The sequence below is a fragment of the Passer montanus genome, unplaced genomic scaffold, assembly GCF_014805655.1.
Source record: "Passer montanus isolate IOZ18808 unplaced genomic scaffold, ASM1480565v1 scaffold43, whole genome shotgun sequence".
Classification (NCBI taxonomy): domain Eukaryota; kingdom Metazoa; phylum Chordata; class Aves; order Passeriformes; family Passeridae; genus Passer; species Passer montanus.
In genome coordinates this window covers 1,439,993-1,460,388 of record NW_024369151.1, presented here as the reverse complement: position 1 = coordinate 1,460,388, position 20,396 = coordinate 1,439,993, and the positions used below count along the sequence as shown (strand labels likewise).

Here is a 20,396-nt window from a genome sequence, read left to right as displayed (position 1 = left end):
TTACAGCTTCAGCAAATGCAGCAGTCATGGCTTGACAAAATCACAAAAATACAGAGAATTGGCAAAAAAAAAAAAATCACATGTTTAAAAAAGGCAGAGCAAAGCAGCCTTAATGTGGAGGGTGCAGTGACATTCAGCTGGCTTCAGAGCTGCTTGATAACATTAATACTGATAAAGAACAAAAGCCTGACAAGTGTAATCCTGATAGTTCCCTTTGTGTGATTCCTTTGAGGATTACACAGCAATTAAAGATTTCTAACAGTGTTACATTTCCAAAGGACAATGCTCCAATCCCCTGAGGAAATCATAAGCCATTTACAGATTCTTCTTGGGTTTCAACTTTTTAGAGAGAAAAAAAGCCATGGACATTTAGCTGTCTTAATTAGATAAACAGCTTAACATCTGAAAATATTTAAAATGTCTTATTTTTAAGAACATAAAACATGATTTCCTGCCCAGCAGGACCCGTGTGCTGCAGCACTGGCAGCTGAGGGTTCTTTTCTGCAATTTCTCCCTGTTCCAAGAGTCAGTGCACAAATGCCTTCCTGCACCTGTTCAGCACTTTCTGCACTCAAAAGGCAGAGTGCAGAGGGGTGTGCAGCCCTCCTGATAAGAGGGACTTTCTGGTTGCTAAAGAGAAGCAGAAAAGGTGCTGAATTAATCAAAACCTGGCTGCAGCTTCCCCCCTCAGCAGGTATTTTTGACTGGTTTTGTGTCAGACCCTGCACAGACCCCTGTCCCAGAGGGGTTACCAGTAAACCCAGCTTACACCATCTGAAAGCCCAGCTCTGGAAAATATCTGGAGTTAACTCTGAGGCCCCTGAGACCTGCCTGGCATCCAGGCATCTCCCACCAGCACAGCCATGCTCCAGAACTCAATGCAGACAAAGTGTGGCCTTGCACAAAACCCTCACTGCATTGAAGGTTCCATCACCTGCAGCTGTTTGAAGGGCACAGGCAGTGCAGAAACAACTTCAATCCAGCAGCAGATGACTCTGAGGAATGGCTCTGATGGGTTTGTTGCCCTCTCCTCACCCCCTGCTGTCCTCCCAACAGTGCAAGAAGCAAAGAACACCAACCTCAACACAGGTTTGGAGTTGTGACCCTGTGCTCTGACAAAGTGCCCTGCAGTTTGGAATAAACCAGGCGATAATTGCCCCAGTCTCAGCAGCACTGCCAGGAAGAACAGAACCTCAGAGCCTGGGCCAACACTTGCTACAAAACACCTGCACAAAAATCAAATTAAAAGGAATCCTCTCTCACACACAGCAAAGTGCTAATGAGATCAAGAGAACAAGAGTAAAAACTACAATTTCCAGTGGTTAATCAAGATCAAAACCAAAGCAGAAATATCAAGGAAAGAACTGAGAGACTAAGATAAGTATTTTAAACAAGTAGCTGGGTGAAGAGAGGCCCATCCACTCCATCAACACATAGCTGTCTCACCTGATCTCCTCTGGGATCACCCAGGGCATGGCAGAAATTATAATAATATAAGAAACGTGACCCTTTAGCTGGTAGATAAAATACACATTTCAACATTTTTCCCTAAGTCCATCTATAGCAAAGGACCACCAAATTAAAATATTTCCCCTAAATGAGTCAAATCTTAGTCTCTAGAAAGCAAGACTTATGTCAACTGTATTCCAGCAGGGAGGGAATTATTTAACAGATTCATCATTGTCCTTTAAAAATTACATGGAAGTTTCTAAATTGAGTTTTGACCAGATGCAGTGATTGGAGTTGCCCATCAATGGGGTGAACAGCAGCCAGTGCCCCTCCAAAAAGTCTCCCTCAGAGTCAGGATCCTTTTCCCCTGACAGAACTGTCCTTGTCAGTTCCTCAAGGAACTCCACAGGGAAGGAAACTTCAGTTTCCTATCTGCTCTTCTCCCCCTGCATCGACAGACCTCAGGAACAGATGCCATTGAGTCAGTGCAGGGAACAAAACAGTTTGAGCCACAAGTTGAGCCCCGGGAGCGCACGCACACGCTTGAAAATTAACATCTTGTCTGAAACCCTTCATCCTGCACTGCTCTGCTCCTGCAAGCAGGAACAGCAGAGCCTCATCTCTTATGCAAATGACACGTGGCATTTGAAAAGTTGTGACACAGAGGCAGTAAACAAAAAGCCATCGACTGCAAGACTCGTGTTTGCTCAGTGCTCACAATCAGGGGTGACACGGGAGGGTCTCGGAGGCGTTCAGTGAGGATCAAGCCACCAGTTCACCAAAAAATCAATTACCAGCACCAACTGCTGCTTTCACTCCCTGCAAGCACCCAGAACCCCAATTATGTTAATGTCAGGGAAAAAAAACCCCAACCCTTCAGCAGGTTTTTAAAGGTTTATAACAGATTCCGCAGAAGGGGATAAACAAAACTTTTTAAAAGCAAAAATATCGCTTTGCTAATGCCCTCTGAAATAATGCTGGCATTCTTCACAGATCCTCCCCCATGTTTGCAAAAGGCAGCCAGAGCATGGAGACACTTCCAACAAATGGCAGAGTGAGTCAGTGGGGCTGGGAGCTGTGGGCAGGAAGGAGATGACAACGTCCACAGAGGCACTGGAGTCTCCAACGTGATTCATGTCATAACGTGGATCCAAAACAGTGACTTGTGCTTTAGGCATAAACTGCACGGGTATTTCTGTATCCCTGCCTGGGCACTCACTGCAAACAAGGCTCTGCTACAGCAAACACAGCCCAGTCCTTCCACCAACCCACCTCCTCCTTCCTGCCCAGATAAACAGCTGGGCAGCCTGGAAAAAGCAGCACAGAGAGGTGGTGTTTAGGCCATTTCAAAAAAACACTGAATTGTAAAAAAGCTTGGGTGTGAAAGGACCTTAAAGCTCATCCAGTGCCACCCCTGCCACAGGCAGGGACACCTCCCACTGTCCCAGGCTGCTCCAAGCCCCTATGAGCAACCTGGCCTTGGGCACTTCCAGGGATCCAGGAGCAGCCACAGCTTCTCTGGGCATCTTGTGCCAGGGCCTTGCCACCCTCTGAGCACCATATGCTGCCCTGTCACTCAAAACTGCTCTCAGAAAGTAGAACAGGTCTGTTTTTAACCTGGGAACTCTGCAAAACTCCAGGAGCTTGTCAGTGAAAAGCTGCAGAACACCACAGGCAGAGGAAAGCAGGAAAATGCCTGGATGTGACACTGACAATCCCTTCTTCACACACCAAAAGGCCTCACAACATTGTGGTTAGTCACAAAAGATGTCAGCTTTAGTTCCTGTCAAACCATGTCCTTTTACCTTTAATGAAGTATCCCAAAGAAAGAAAATAACCAAATAAAATTTGTGTTAGAAGCACATTCCAGCATGGGTCTGCTTCTCCAAACACAATCCCAAGCCAACACAACCCCTCAGCCAGAGCAGCACTGAGTGTGGGAAGAGATCCCTAAAATCCTGGGCACGTGGAAGTATCAAATATGGGCCAAGCAGCAGCCCAGCCCAGCCCTGTCTCTGCTGGGAGCACCACCAGAACTGCCTCATGGACCCCACAGACAAAATTTTGGATCAGCTCTCTAAGGGAAGCCTCAGACTCCTCCTTCCTCTTCATTCCTATAAAAAGGAATTTCTTCCCATAGAACTAATCCCAATTCACATGGCTTCAGAGCTATGCTAATTCTGCCTATAAACAGATACATTTTCAGTGCTTAGTTTTCAGCTCAGAAAGCAGAAAAGGGCCTGAACAACAAGCTCAGAACTTCAGAAATCTTCTGATTTTACATATAAAAATCAAACAAGCCACACATATTTATGACTCCTATTTCTGCTGTTAGGTCTGAGAAACAAAACTAGGTCTGAGAAACAGAAAATGAACATAAGAGAGAAATTAAACATGGATAAATACTACAATTCTGAAACGAACAGTTGCTTTAATAACTGCAATAATTACACATTCCCTGAAAAACCTGACAAAGCTTTGAAGTCAGCTCTGCTAACTCTGAGGAGGGTGGACTAGACACTTCCAGGGCAGGGCTCATCCAAACTGACTCCTCCTATGGCACTAAATTTATTCAAATCCCCAGTTAGTGCACATTCCTGCAATTATTCCAGCCCTGATTTCACAGGCTGGAATAAGAAAGAAGATGAAAGTAACCCATGGCCCAGAGGAGCACTGGGCAGGACACAACTTCTTTTTGCGTTTATCTTTCTTCTCAAACCAACTCTAACAACCCTGCCCGCTTGTGGATAGATAGAAGGTAGGAGACTCGAGATAGTGGTGGAGGTAATCTCACCCCTAAGGAGTTACAGCTGTGCTAATTATCAATCATTAAGAACAAGCCTGCCCTTAATAGGCCACAGCTGGATCCAATTAAGAGGGGTATTATAAAAGAGCAGGTTGGCTGATGGAGTTTGCTGGCTGTGCTGAGAAGAAGGAGTCAGTGCTGTGAGGAGCTGCCCATGAGCTATCACTGAGAGGGTACAAAACCTTTGCAATAAGATGGCAACACTCGCCACCACTACAAAAACTTCCCAGGCCGAAAGGAGTTTCCCGCATTTTCAACTTCGGAAGCCCTGAAGATGCCCAAGGGATGGGAGCAGGGCTGAGCGTGCTGGCAGGAGCAAACCCCACTTCCAGGGCAGGACAGGGCCCCTCTCACCACTCCGATGAGGTCCCCCCGGCCGTACTCCCCGGTCAGGTGCTTCTTGCCGTCGTCCATGCGCAGCACGGAGCGCAGGCGGCCGTTCAGCACGATGTACGTGCAGTCAGACTTGTCCCCCTGCCTGCGGGGGAAACAACCAGGAAACACCATGAAAGAAGGGTCCCTGCTCAGCAAATGCATCTTGGAGTAAGTTGGTGGTTTTTCTCTGCCTGGCGTGGAAGATGCAGGAAAGTGTTTAATTGGTATTTAATGAGAAACAGAGCAGGAAGTTGTTAAAAGATGACTGGAAATGGGTTTAATGTGTAAATGTACAGGCTGTGCACAGGCAGCTGAAATAAGGAGTGACAGGACAAGGGGGAATGGCTTCAAACTGAAAGAGAGTCGGGTTAGATGGGATATTGGGAATTAGGAATTGTTCCTGGGAGGGTGGGCAGGGCTGGCACAGGGTGCCCAGAGCAGCTGTGGCTGCCCCTGGATCCCTGGCAGTGCCCAAGGCCAGGTTGGATGGGGTTGGAGCAGCCTGGGACAGAGGCACTGGATGAGTTTAAAGGTAATTTCCAACCCAGGCCAGTGTAGGGGATGGCCAGGGTGTGAGCAGGCTCCAGGGGACACAGGCTCACTGCTGGCTACTCAGGAGCTTGTTCCCACTGCAAGGTCAACGTGGATGTGCAGAGGAATTCAGCAGGTCAAAGAGCAAGACCCCCAAATGGATCTGGTGCACACACCTTTGTCTGCCAAGAACTTTGCTGACACAATCAGGAGTGCTGCTGGGAATGCCACACTTCTGATGGTGGAGTTAAAACAAATGCAAGGAATTCCAGAAGATTTTAACAAGATATTGACAGCTAGGACAGAGTAATCCAAAACTTCCATTGGCATTGGTGCTGCAGGTATGGTTATAAAAATTGCAATTATACAGATCATGTTCTAATTAGACTGTTACTCTCTCATTATTGCAGCAACCACATAACAGCTCAATTGCATCCTAGTACATATCCATAGAACTATATTTTCCCAAGATAACTTTTGCTCCTTAAACACAAAATTCCTATTTTCAATTTACTGCTGAATAAGCCTAACTGAATTACCTTTGAGTTTTGCTGTTTGTTTCAGAAAGGCTGAAAACCTTTGAGCAACAGATCTTCATGCCCTCAACAATGCAGAAACTACCACCAGAACATGGAACTGTGTCTTAATCAATTACATCACTTAAAAAGCTTGCCAAGACAACAGAAAAGATGAGGAATAGTATAAAATAATTTAGCAACATGTAGAGACAAGAGACTGAAGCAATGCTGAAGCTACTGTAGAAAGAAAACAATTTCAAAATAGGCAAACCAATAAACCCAATGGAATAGCTGATAAATACAGCCTGAGGTTCTCAATTTACACAGCCCCAGGAGAGCACAGCTCATGAAGCAGGAAAATTTCAACAAACACACAATTTTGTCCACACCTCACCTGTAAACAGCTCGTCCAGCCTCGACCTCCATCCAGTCCAGGGCAAAGTCAATTTGCCTGACAAAGGGGGACATTCTCTTCACAACAGTGTGGGCCACCCCCAGCACCACACTGGGCTGCTCCCTCATGATCCTGAGGGAAAACCAAAGTGTCATTGAACGTCCCCACAACAGGAACAGCTGGGCAGGGGTTCCCAGCCCTGCCACCACCACACTCACCAGGGACTCTGACCGAACACGGGGTGCCCAGCTTCCACCCCAGCCCAACCCAAATGGCCCCAGAGCTGGCACTGTCCCACAAGCAGGATGCCAGTCCTGCTCTCTGGCCCAATTCCCTTCTCCCAGTGCAGCAGGATGGACAGGAGCCATGTGAGCTCTTGTGTATGAGCCACCCTCCTCATTTCCCCTCACACAGGTCTCTTGTGACTCAGGAAAATGTTCATCCTGTCCTCAGGATCTTCCCTCCCTGCTGCTCTGCTCATCTCAGCCTCTTGCTCATGCTCAGTTTCCCCCACATATCACACCAGAATCTTTTTATATGTAAAGTCTGAGGTGCTTAAAAATAAAACACCTGCTCTGCATTTCAAATATTCCCTTTTCTCTCTTGCAAGGACCACAAAGAGCTGCAATATCTTCTAATAAAGCTCCCCATCTTCACACTGCATGTTTTTAGTAATGCTTAAAAGTCTCTAATAATAAAGACACCATGTAATTCAGTATGTTCCTCAAACTGAAAAACTGAGAAGGTTCTGCCAGGACAACCTCAAACTCCACAGTGACTGTGAGGCCTATCAAAAATCCCTCTCACAGACACCTGGGAATTGCTCTGGAATGTCTAATTTCTCCTTCATTTTAGACTGAAGATTACTTCACCCTGTCACTGTGGGAGTGAGCACTCAAACACCTCCTGAAGCACTCCCAGGGGTGAATGGATCACAAACACGTCAGGTTGTTCTGCCTGTTAGGGCAGCTTGTCTTTCCTGTTCCTATGCAGCATCAAGGGCAGACTACTAAAAAATAGTTATTTCACAAAAAAGAAATAACAACTCACAAAGAAGTCGATTTGTGCATGCAGCCCCAGCATGAGAAGTGCACACAGAAAGGTGAGGGAGCTGCATGAAACCTGCTCATGGACAAGCAGGGACCCCCAGGTCCCTCTCCAGGGCTGCTCCAGCTGCTCATCCCAGCCTGGATTGGTGCTGGGGGTTCTCCTGGCCCAGGGGCAGCTCCAGCCCTGCTGAAACCTCCTGAGGCTCCTTGTTAAGTTTCCTGCATCCACGTTCCCTTCACAAGGAAGGTGCCAGATTGGTAAGAAAAATCTCATTTTCGTGCTCTCTCTAAGCACAAATCATGTCAGCTGTGTATCTAACCTCACCCCTAAATAACTGAGGAAGAGAGAAAGAATGGAAGGAGCACTGACATTCCTTGTTCCCTAACTGGATTACAGCTCCTGTGGACCACTGCAACCTGGCAGAATCACAGAAAGCCCAAGAAGAGATCCACAATCCAAGACTGTGACAACAAAAGCAGACTGCCCAGGAGCTCTGCACTGCCTGGATGGGCACAGAACCTGCCCTGAAATCTCTCCAGCACCAGAACTCTCCTCATTAGTGCCACTGCTGCAGCCAGAGTCCCAGAGCTGCCAGAGACTGTGAGACAGTGCAGCACACAGGGAGCTTCCCATGGATACTGCTCTCCTTACTCACAGCTCCAGTTACAACTTTTGCAATAACAAAGCTTAAAATTTCAGTCAAAAGCCCTGGAATTGAAAGAGCAGAGATCCACAGGCACATATCCCTATTTCATGTTGAACCCACCCCACTCACACGCCTGCACTTCAATGTCTACATGGTAAATTAAACTGAACACTAGCTCTGACATTTACAACACTTAACAATCCAGCAGCAAACACCATTACAAAAAAGCAGAACAGCTTTTCTTTCCTGACCTCTTCTCTTGTCCTGATTTTTCCATGCCATCCCAACCAAGGTACCAACAGACACATGGAAAACACCCAGCCCTATCCCCCTTCTCAGCAGATTCAGAAGTTAAATAAAGCCCCTAAAAATCCTGGATGGTTTAGCTCATTGGTTTTACTCCACTTGCTTATTTAGCCCTCAAAGTCTCTTCCCACACAGGCTGTCTGCTGCTGTCAATAAAAGCCATTTACTCTTTTCCTCCCTCATAATATATATCTTAATACTTAATGCATTCAAAATGCAAACTAACAGGCTTCTTTTATTTCCACCTGGAGTTTTCTCATGTCCCTCAGTCCCATGCAGCTTCTACAAGAGAATTAACACATAAGGTGAGATCCACCCTTATGCAGGAGAAGGGAAAAGAGGTTTTTTTCTTTCCCCATTCTCAGCCCAGTTTTCTTCCTCTCACGTGGGCATTTACATCCTTGCTCTTCTGTTTGACACATGCCTGGTACTGGGAAAATTAAAATCCAAAGCTCTGCACTACAGAGGTTTCTGAAGGGACTTTGAGGATTCTTTACTAGAAAGCTCACCAAGTGTAACAATAAGGTCTAAGTAGTTTCTGTGAAAGTCTGGAGCTTCTGCAGATATTCTTGGGGATGTGGCTGCGATGGGATTTTCAGCTTAGCTGGCAAGACCAAATAAAAATCAAAGCTTTCCTGCTTCTCTGGCAAGTGCATATGATTAAGCCTCCAAAGTGTGAAATTTACAGAAGCAGAAAATGTGAGAGAGCCACTGGCAGCACAGATCCTGAATTTATTCCCCCAGGAGATCCTGGTGACAACTTGATTTCCCGTTCTCCAGGAGTTGCATGCCAAGAGCACTGCAGGCACATTCCATGGAATCACCCCTGGATTCACAGCACCAGCCTGTGCCACCCCTGGACCTGCACTCTGCATCTACAGCAGCCTTTTACTCATGGCAGCAGCACAAAAAAGGCTCCTGCCCTGGAGTTTCATGGGAAGGATTTAATCCAACACTCAATTTTCCATCCTGAGCTCCTTCCATTGCTGTGCTCTTTGCCTCATGACAACCATTGACCACGGGATTTCTGCTTCACCCTCTCCTTAATTATTGAGAAAAAACACAGAGTGTTCCAGGGCAGCAGAGAGGAAAAGAGAAAACACATGTGACAGGAAAAGAAGAACGAAATTTTGGAGAATAACAGGAGTTCTTGTCAAATTTCACCTAGTTTGTAAGCCAAGAGAAAAATGAACAAATTAAGACAAAAATAATTCCTGTGAGATTCCAGGCAAAGGAGAAAGCTGAACATTGTGGAACTATGAACATAGAAAAACTTGTTAATAAAATAGGATGTAGTTCTTTTTGCCATTTTAATGTAAATTCTTTCTCATAGAATTCAAAGCAAAAATGAATCAGTAGAAGAAACCTGATGCTTTTCAAACCCTTCTCCAATGTCACTTTTAAATATGGGCCCAGGAGTCAGAAGTGCCATAAAGCCTGGGCTTCAGGACAAATTGTGAAGATGAAATGCTGGAATATCACAGAGCTTGTAAAATGGAGAGAACAGATAATAGACATTAAAGGAGAAAAAGAAAGATTTGGAAAGGACCCAAAAATAATGATGAGGTGACAGATTGATGGGTCTTGATCCCTGGCTGGTAAGGGGTTAATGGAAGCAGAAAGGTAAGCTGGAATTAACAGGAGGTAATTCAGTCCTTGAGAGAGAAGAGAAATCTCAGGAAAATGAGTTTCAGTAAATGAGAGAGAATCCAGCCCTGAGTAGCAAAAAAAAAAAAAAAAGGGAAAAAAAGGAAAAAAAAAAGGAGGAATAGGTGGAATCTGCCTGGCTGGCTGAGACAACATAATGAAATTTGAAGCCAGAAACAAGCAGGAAAACAACAGCAGGAAAAGCCAGAAAGAAAAAGTGGCTGTTTAGGAGAAATAGCCTGGAACCACATGGAATGGCACAAGTGGGAAGCATCTCTCAGAAATTAGGCCAAAGAATTGACAACCACCTCAGAGCCTGGGAGAAACACAGCTCATAAACAAGCACCTGCTGAGCACAGCAGGTTCAGCTCCACAGCCACAGCCTCCTGCCTGGGGTGGGAAAACCAAAATCCCAGGATGAGGATTCTGGGGTAGAGCTGGTCAGGAATACAAACAGCTACAATTGTTTAGAAAGCAGGAAGTTGTGCAGAGATGGGCATCACAGTGGCCTACAAAACACAACCACCCTCCACAAGTCCTCTGTGTAACTCAGGATTCATGGCACATTCCAGAAGCTGGAGAAGGAGATTAGGAAAGGAAATTGTGCATTGGACACAAACTCTGTGTGTGAACTAATTCTAACTCTAAATGACAAGATCATAGAATAAATCAAGGGTATTAATCATTATTACTGGCAGCAAGGCTAACCACAGCCATCATATTGCATTTTTAATGGCCTATATTCCCCTTTAAGCATTAAGTCCCAAGTTAGGTGCTACTTCCAAGGCCCAGGAAGGAACCTGTCTTGCACAGGGGAATTATTCTTTAACCTGTTCTATTAGTGAGCATTAAAACCCCAAAGCTACACCCACAACAATCACTCATGACACACTCAACTCCCTGGCTCTGTCTGGGAACAGAACTGGGGAGGTTTTCCAGCAAAAAGGAATAATTAATCCAAGACAAAGGGCCTGGCAAAGCAGCAATTAACCCAGCAAAGTGCAGGATCTGGGCAGACTTTTTTATTTGAATTATGAAGTATATGAAACTTGGGCCATAATTGCCACCCCACTGGGTTAAGTGCTCTATAGGCCTTGAACAAAGATTTTTTCTAAGCCATTTAATATTGCCATGTTCCCTGAATTGGTCCTTCCTGGAGTTAAACCACCTGACAGAGGGACAACAGCTCACCCACGCACCTAAACCCACCCCATAAAAACACGGCTTGCTGTGGGATGCACCTCCAGCAGCACAGATATCCAGCACTGGGATTTAAAATTATGGCATCATTACAGTTGGAAAAGACCTCCAAGGTCATCAGGTCCAAGCTTTAAATGAATACCTCCAGGCCCACAAAACCATATCACAAATTGCCACATCTTAGGCATTCACACGTTTTTTGAACACCTCCAGGGATAGTGACTCCACAATGCCAGAGCAGCCTGTTCAGATGTCCAGCCACTCTTCCAGTACACAAATTTTCCCAAAAATCCAACCTGAACCTCCCCTCCTCCTGTCCCTGTTCCCTGGGAGCACAGCCTGATCCCCTCTGGCTGTCCCCTCCTGTCAGGAGCTGTGCAGAGCCACAAGGTCCCCTCTGCGCCTCCTTTGCTTCAGGCTGAGCCCCTTCCCAGCCCCCTCAGCCTCTCCTGGTGCTCCAGCCCCTTCCCTGGACATGCTCTAGCCCCTCAATGTCCTTCTTGCAGTGAGGGGCCCAAAATTAACCCCAGGATTTGATGAGTGTCCCCCCACCAGCACCCAGGACAGGTGGACAGTCACTATGCTGGTCCTTTGTCCAAAAGAATAATAAACAAAATCTAAAAAATACTTAAAAAATCCCAGATCCATGTATGTTTGAATGGCAGAACTCACTCATAGAAATGGGACTTGGAGATGGAGAGGAAGCTGCAGTCTCTGTTGGCCTTGATGGTGAAGATGAGGGGCTCCCCAGTGAGCACGGCGAGCTGCCCCACGAGCTCCCCGGGGTGGGTGATGAAGAGGCAGGTGTCCTCCTCAGAGTCAATCTTCCTCTGGTACACATGGAGCATCCCCGAGACCACAAAGCAAACATTGACATCCTGGAGCAAATGGGAAGGAAAAACAAAACAAAAAAAAAAAGAGCTCAATTAAAAATCCCCCCCAGATTTTAAAAGCAATTATCCCAGTGACAGAGCTATCATGACCAATCTGTTTCCCAGAAAGCTCCCCTATAGCTTTTGAACAATTAGGTGGTAAAATAAGACACAATAGTGAATTATTAAAAGCAGGGTATGAATATTTAAAACTAAGCAGGCACAATATTGAAAAATGCATTTCTCTTTGGGTGGTTATGAAAAATGAAGGCTGCATCTTGAGATATCAAGGAATAACAATAGAATTAGGAGAGGAGGAGAAAATGGGGAATCACAGCTGCAGGATGAGGGGCATGGCAGGTCAGCAGAGCAGAACTCAGCAGTGGAACTAGAGCTGCCCATCATCTGCTTTGCTTAAGCTCCTCTATTTACACAGGATTATTATAAATGAAGCTTGTTATATCCTGAACACACTTTGCTATCAATGAATAATGCTGGATTGGTTTTCTATGAGGGCTTTACTGCAGCTGAGTGGCATCATAAAAACCCAAAGTGCAGGGTGTGAGAAAAGGCTTCCCAGCCCCACAGCCCCTGAGGAAGGATGAAGGATGACTCCACACCTTCCCACGAGGTCCATCAGAGCTGACAACACCCAGGCACCAGAGTGAGTCCCACCCTGGCTGTGGTGCAGCTCCAGCCCTGGCAGCAGGAAGGCCCAGAGCTGGGGGGTCACCTTCAGAAGAGGTGGCTCAGATGGGGACAGGTGGGAATGTTTTATTTGCCATTAATGTGTATTAACACCTCCTGGAGGGCACAGACTGAGCCAGACTCACCTGATCTCCCTGCCTGGACAGCACAGTGCCAGCAGTGACCTGATGCAGTGTCACTTTGCCGTTCAGCAACGCAGGATTCTGGAGAAGAAAGGGGTGGGAGGTACAATTTACTGCTCTGTGCACAGGTAAGGGTCCCAGAATGTGAGGAACCACCCAAAGAAAGTAAGAATAACAGTTAAGACGATGTTACAAGTACCGGAGTCTCTTTAAAATATGATTTTTAAAATTTTTATAGTTCTCTACCCACCCAATACTCCTTCCAGAAGAGAAAAAAAGGTTATGATCCATTTTAATTCATCACACTTAGATTCTTAAGGATTTTCTATTAATCAGTTTTCCCCCCAGACTCTTTAAAGGGCCTTTAATGAAAAGAGATCTGTATCAGCTGGCAGGAAAACCATGAAACATCGAGTTACTTTCAAAGGAAGGTGAAACTAGAGGAGATTCTCTACATCATGGAGTAACTGGACAGGATAATCCAACACTGGCTTTGCCCCAGCCCAGCCCTGGGCACACAGCTCAGCTGTGCTGTACCTGCAGAGCACATTTTCATACACACTGTACAACAAAAGCTTCCCCAAGCTCATCTCCTGTGCTCAGGCAGAGAAAAGAGGGAATTTCACCCCAGCTGAAAAGCACAGGGGGGAAAGCATCTTCCCAAAAGGCAGTCTCAGTTTGGACCCCAATCCCTTGCAATGTCAAGGAGATGAGCTGTCTGAGCCTAAAATTTCCAAACGTTGCTTTCACCACCACAACCCTGAGTGCATAACAGACACCCAAACAGGAGAGACTTTTCTTTCCATCTCAAAGAGCTGCCCACACAATTTGGGGTTCTGTGTGCAGTCAGGATCAAACCCTAATGCTCCAGGCCACTTTGCTATGGCACACCTTTCACTCAAACCAGCAAATCACACAGTCACAAGCTGGTTTGGTTTTAAAGGGACCTTAAAGCTCATCCAGTCCAGGCAGGGACACCTTCCACTGCCCCAGCCTGCTCCAAGCCCCATCCAGCCTGGCCTGGGACACTGCCAGGGACCCAGGGGCAGCCACAGCTGCTCTGGGCACCCTGGGCCAGGGTCTCACCATGCTGCAAATATCTTCCTAATATTTAATGTCAGCCTGCCCTCCTTCAGCTTAAGGCCATTCCTCCTCGTCCTGTCACTCCATGCCCACAGTCCCTCTCCAGCCTTCTCATAAATCTTCAGAAATTCAACATTTTATCACCATCCCTGAATGGGCTGGGGCAGAAAACAAGGCTCAGTTATGAGTGCCCAGGTCAGGCTGAAGAGAGGCTGCACACTCCTGGCTCTCACAGCTTCCCTGGGTGTTTGGCTGTGCCCAGGCTCTGCCTCAGAGGCAGAAGCACCAAAAGCTGCACTCACAGAAGAACCAATTGAGCATAAGAGCAGAGCACAATGTGACCCCAGTCATCAACTCCATTCCAGCAGGAAACCAGCACAGCAGAGATGTAAACACTCCACCAGTGTAATTGTTCTGCCAGGCTAGAATTTTTCTATTCTGGGGTGAAAAGAAATAGTGCAAGTGAAATAATCACAATTACTCTTTACACCTACTGCTGATAAAAAGAACATATTTTCATCAAAAATAGTTTTATTAAAGCCAATCTGTTTCATGGGAACATATCCAATGCAGAGAACCTGACAAGCACCTGTCAAAATATTTCAGTTCCACTCACTAATTTCTATAATGTTTTTTCTATATTTAGACATTTATGGTTGTATAGTATTATCTATTCTTAAAGCCAAAGTTGTAACTCTGAAAGTACCTCTCAGCAGGGGAATTCAGGCTCCCCCATGAGCTCTACTTATCAAGAGCATTTTCAGGCTGCATCAGCTCAAAAAAAAAGAAAAATTGCTGCCAAGATTTTCTTCATGTCTAAGACTACTTAAGTACTGGGATAGATTGTACTCAGAGCTGTGAAAGCCTCAGCATTGGAGGTCTTTAAGAACAGCTCAGCCAAAAACCTGCCAGAAATGACTTAGCAGTATCTGATTCTGCCTGAGGCATGGCAGGGACTGAGTGACCTCCAGGCAGACCTTGGAATCCTCCCTTGCTGGGCTATCACTGCCCCATGAAGCAGTAACAGAGCTGACAAATGGAACCCATCCTGTCCCTCTCCAGTGGTGAGACCAGCAAACCCAAATTCAGCACTGCACAGCTACAGGGTGTAGCTAAAAACCTGCACTGAGCCCCCCAGCCAGGAGCTTTTAGGGAAAAAAAGGGAAATAATTGCCCCAAAAAGCTCCATTTCCCAGCAGGTTTCTTTCTTTGCAGGACTGTAATAAATGATTGCGCAGGAAACTCAACAAAGTTGGTTGCAATAGCAAATATAAGAAGCAACAGAGGTTATTTCTGGGTAACAAATTAGCAGGGGTTTATGGTATGAAGTGAAAACACAAACCAGTTATAAACAATTTAAATAAAGCAATCATTATCTGGGACAAATAACATTTTTGTCAAAGGAAATTCCCTTGTAACATACAGAGAAGAGATGCCCTGCAACACTGCTTAACCCTCCCCATCATAGATAAAGTTCAAGCTGAAAACACACAAAAACTGTAGGAGATTGAAAACCATTCATAACAGAGATCTAAGGAATTCAAGTTACTTAAAACAAAAGAAAAAAAAAGAAAATTTTAATTCTGAAGTCAGACACCTAAAGGCTATTTGAAATAATGCCTCTCTTTCTAGAGACATTTACCTTCTCTATCTGTCACATGAAAAAACAACCAAAAAACCCCAAAGCTACCATCTCTCTCATCAAAACATCTCAATTCTATTCACTCTGATTGGCTGCTCTGAAAAATAACAATTTTAGATGCTTCCATCCAGCTCAGAAAGATCTCATTTTTTTAAGAGAAAACCTTAGAAGAATTCATTTTCTTTCATGTAAGCAGCATTGAACACAAATATTTTGAACACAGCAAGAGTCTTCTTGCATTGCCTGTAGAAAAATCAACTTTTGCTATTACTACATGGAAAAAAAATTGAGCTTTCAATGACATTTCTGGCATTTGGCCACATCCTACCATAATCTGATTTGCTTGTGAAAAACAAAGGTGCTTGAAAATCCTGCCTTATTTCACCAGTATTTAGATCTTCATGCTACAAACTCTGCCTATTAGGTGCTGCAATTTAAGGACACTGCTGAAATCAACTTTATCTCCAAACTGCTACTTGGTAATTACTGAGAAATTTATTCTAGACTAAAAGCAAAGTGCTGTAATCAGGAGCTTCAGTAATCTTGGCATTTTTGCTTATGATCTGATAGTTGGATCAAGAACAGAATAGATGAAGTCCTACTTTACTCCTCCTGCAACAAGAATTTATTCTTAAAAAGTCTGTAGCCTTTCATGAGGATATAAATGGCTGAAAAAAACCCTGAAAATTAACATAATGAGACAGGTAAGGCTCCTGCAGCATGAGAGACCTCAGATCAGAGATGATGTGGAACAGACACCTCGAGCCTCACAAGTGGGAGCTGAAAGACCCTGACAGGGATTTTGAAGCTCCAAGGGGAACAATTTTGCAAGTCAGGAGGGAATGCTAAAATCTAGAAGTAACATCTTTTTAAATTCTAGCAAGTGTTGTTTGGTGACAGCTCTGAAGGCAGGGAGGAGGTGCAGCAGCTGTGCCCAGCCTCTGGCAGCAGCAGCAGCCTGGAATTATTGCAGAACAGGCTGGAACAAACCAGGGATGTCTGTGGCTGACTGAGACAGATGCTGAGCTTTCCCAAACTGTGATTATCCACATGAACAGACACACCTCTGTAATGAAATGCAGCTGGAATGATGAAAACAATTTTCAATCCTTCTTACAACGCCAAGGGGCTCAGCAGGGATCAGGCACAGGACCCACCTGGGAGATGCTGCCTGTGCCCCTGGGAAAGCACAGGGACAATTCCAAACCCAAACAGCTCCCTGGGATGCAGTGCCACCAGGATTCATGGGTTCAGCAACCACCTGGACCTTTAGAAAACTTCCCACACTCAGTGGCAGCACAGGGTGAGGTGGCAGGAATTGTACATGTGCTGCTTGCAGGGCCAGCTGCACACAGAGGGGAGATTCATGCACTGCATTCCAGCCTGGTCTGCTGAAATGGCAGAATAATTCAAATTTATTTCAACCCTTCTAATGACTTCAACAGGCTGCTGAAAAAAACATCCAGCCCATCTCCAGCATGCTGAGGAGACAAATCCACTTTTCAGCTCCTGGCAGAATGAAATGAAAAGCAGAAGCAAAGCCAGTTCCCCTTGCAATAACTCACATCAAGTTTCATCAGGGCTGAGAGGTCTTTCTTTGCTGCTTCCATGATGGCATCAATGTGTTTGCTGTTACAGGAGTCCTGCACAGCACTGTAATGGAAAACTGCTGAAGGAGTTTCTGTCACTGTCACTGTCTTCTTCAATATCGACTGCAAAGAGAAGAAACACATCAAGGATCAGGTTAAACATCAAAATTGGCACCGACCAAAATTGGCCTTTATTGTCTGCATTCTCTACCCACCACAACTGGTGGTCTGAAAAAAAAGAAATCTAGGTTGCAAAAAAGAAAAGCTTCCTAACTTCATTATCCCTGTATTTTTCTGCACAGCCTGACACTCGAATCAAACAAAGTTACTCATCACAGCTTGAGAGGGAAGGAATGAGAGACTTCACACACTGGGCTGTTGCCAGCTTGATGGAACTAAAACTTTATCAACCCTGTGCACAAAGATGGAGGAAAAGATAAAATGTCTGTCAAGGTCACAGTGAGCAACACCTTCGATCCAGATTTTAAGGTGCAGTTTTATCATTCAAAAGGGGTTTAGTGCTCTGGACTTCCACGTCAGTATGTGTAAAAAACAGACCACAAAAATAAAAACAGATTTATAAATAATGATGGGAAACCTACAGCTGATACAAGTTTTTAATTCCTTCCTGGAAAGGACCTCTCACAAATAAAGTATGGTCTGACAAATCCAAATAATCCATTTCATGAGTCAGGGGAAGAAAATACATGAGAAGTTGCAGCAGTGGTTTCCCATTGCTCACCAAGGGAATCTCCACAGAATTTCAAGGTGTGCAATAAAATGACTTGACAGCCACTAACATCTACTGAAACACCCCTAAGTTAAAAAAACAATAACACAAAAACATTCAAGGCCAGGTTGGGTGGGGTAGGGAAGGTGTCCCTGGCCGTGGCAGGGGGATGGGACCAGCTGGGCTCCAGAGGCCCCTTCCAACCCACACCATTTGGGGATTCTGCACATCCAAATATCCCAACTCACAGCCAGCCCCAAGGGCAGCGTTTTGCAGGCAGGAAGCAAACCTTTACAGGCCTGCAGGCTGAAGGAGGTGAGGAAGGGCAGGAGGGCAGGGAGCAGGCTGGCTCTGGGAGGAGCAGACCCACCTTGGCCACGGCGGGGCTGCCGGCGGCGTCCTCGGGCGCCAGGTGCACCCTGGCCCTCTCGTAGGCCATGTCCATGTCGGACTTGGCAGCGCTGGAATTGTCTGCAAGCAACAAAAACCCTGCTGTGAGCACCTCCTGCACTGCAGCTCCTCAGAAACACCAAGGGGAGCAGCTCTGCACCTTCACGTTCCTGTTATTTCCCAGCTCCTTCTGACCTGGAACTTGAGATCCTCCCATGTGAGCCCGGGTGTACAACACAGCCCAGAACTCCCTCACCCACTTGGTACAGGGTACAGACATTATCTGGACATTTGTTGTGGGGCTTTTTGTGCACTGGGAATTGGCAGAGCACCGGAGAGAGGGAACTCTGATGACTTCAAACTTTCAGGTGTTTTTTATGGCTTTCTGCAAAACTGCCTGAGGTGTTGCTGCTGATGGTTCATTTCAGCTGCTGTGTCTGATTTTCAATACTCTAAAGTCCTTGAAATCCTTCACAGGGTTTACATTAAGTTTCAGGGGCCAATTTCCTCATTTGTGAGAGCAGCTCACCCTCTGAGCTCATCTGCTGCTCCTTCGGATGGTGATGGGTTTGTACAAAAGGTGGGATCTGCTGAACAAATCTTATTTATTTTAAAAGGCTTTTTGGAAAAATTAAGCATATTTTCTATTCAATTCCACATCCTTGGAGGTCACAGTGCCCAGGATGTAACTGTCCTTTTTTTATCAATCCAGGTTACCTTTTATCCCCCAGAACCAGGCTCTGCTCAAGCAGAGGGACACAGGAAGAATATCAGACAGTTATTACAATATTATTATTATTATCAATAGTAATAATAATAATAGTACTAGTACTAGAAGCCAAAAAAAGGCAAATCCACCAAATTTTCCTCACTGTTTTCAGGAAATTATTCTTAGTAATATTTTTTCACCAAACTAAAGAAATTTTTTGCACCCAATAAATTGCCATTTCATACAGAGAAAATTATGATCAGCAATTTCTAAAAGTCTCTCCACACAAAGCATTTTGCCCCCAATAATATCAAATCTTTTCTACAACTTGTCCAAACTGTGGTGCTGAAATTTACATAAGAAATTCCCTTAGAGTTCTCACTTATTTAATTCATGAATTTGAAGTCAATACAACTTCCATTCCTTACTTGCCAATTTTAATACATCTTAATTACACTGGGTCCTTGGCTGTCCCATCCACCTTCCAGGAACTTCTCTGAGCTAATCAATAATGAAAATATAACTGGGAAACTCCTCCTACTTGAAAACTTTGAACAGGATTCCCACAGCCTGAAGATTTACAGATGAGTTTAAGAATCATGCAGACATTGCAATTTCCTTTAATAAATAAAACTATAATAATTTCAATCTTATTTCTATGCCTAATAGATCTCCAAAGTAGACTATTCAGAAAAGTTTACATTTTCTTCATTATACCTTTTATCTTCAGTCACTACAGTGTTCTTACACTTTTGCTTTTATAAATACAAATTGCTGCTCAGGAATAAGCTGGGCCCTTTGGAACAGCAATTGTCTCTCCTAAATGGTAAATTCTGTCACCTAATAAATTCCAATTTTAAACTCTGAATTCTTTCCCCACCTGTCCCTCCCAAGAGACACACACCTGAATTTGCCCAGGATTGCCCCAAGCTTTGGGAATTTGGCTTTTGGAACCAGAATTTACACCACTGTGGTCTGTGACCACGTGACAATACCACCCTACTATGAAGGGCTGAATTCCATAAACTGAATTTCAAAAACAGTTTTTATTTCTGAAGGAGCTTCACTCCTATCTCCCACCCTAGCTGGGCCAAGGGAAGAATCCCAATGCCACAAATATTCAGATCTACCTCAGAGTACTCCTCCCATGTCATCTTGAAGAAATGGCCTTGAGTTCTGCCAGGGGAGGTTTAGATTAGATATCAGGAAAAATATTTTCATGGAAAGGGTTGTAAAACACAGGCACAGGCTGCCCAGGGCAGGGGTGGAGTCACCAGCCCTGGAAGTGTTCAAAGGACACGTGGGTGTGACACTTGGGGACAGGGTTTAGTGGTGAACACGGGGTGCTGGCCTGGCAGCTGGACTTGAAGATCTTAAAGGTCTTTTCCAACCTTAACCAGAATTCTGTGATCTACAAATATAAACAATCAAATCTTCCACTGGGATCATAATAAAGTCATTTAATGATCAGCCTCTGAAAGAAACCCAACAAAATGACCCAAAGTTGATTTTCATCAGCACTTACAAGCCATAACATTAAAAAATAAAAATAAACAGCAAAGCTGTCGGTGCTATTAAGTGAATTTCCTGCACACTGCAGCATTAAAGACCCTAAATCAGCTATAAACA

The 20,396-nt window shown here is 45.0% G+C and overlaps 1 protein-coding gene across 2 annotated transcripts in view; it reads right to left on the bottom strand.

The window, feature by feature from the left end:
- The window catches only part of PNPLA7 (patatin like phospholipase domain containing 7), a 128,348-nt gene that overhangs the window by 85,052 nt on the left and 22,900 nt on the right, over positions 1-20,396 (bottom strand). For both annotated transcript variants that reach the window (XM_039719923.1, XM_039719924.1), the window contains exons 14-19: positions 18,039-18,139; positions 16,915-17,061; positions 12,628-12,705; positions 11,595-11,800; positions 6,074-6,205; positions 4,610-4,733 (exon numbers count right to left, since the gene is read on the bottom strand). In XM_039719923.1, the coding sequence (XP_039575857.1) occupies positions 4,610-4,733; positions 6,074-6,205; positions 11,595-11,800; positions 12,628-12,705; positions 16,915-17,061; positions 18,039-18,139 (788 nt within the window). The remainder of the gene's footprint in view (positions 1-4,609; positions 4,734-6,073; positions 6,206-11,594; positions 11,801-12,627; positions 12,706-16,914; positions 17,062-18,038; positions 18,140-20,396) is intronic.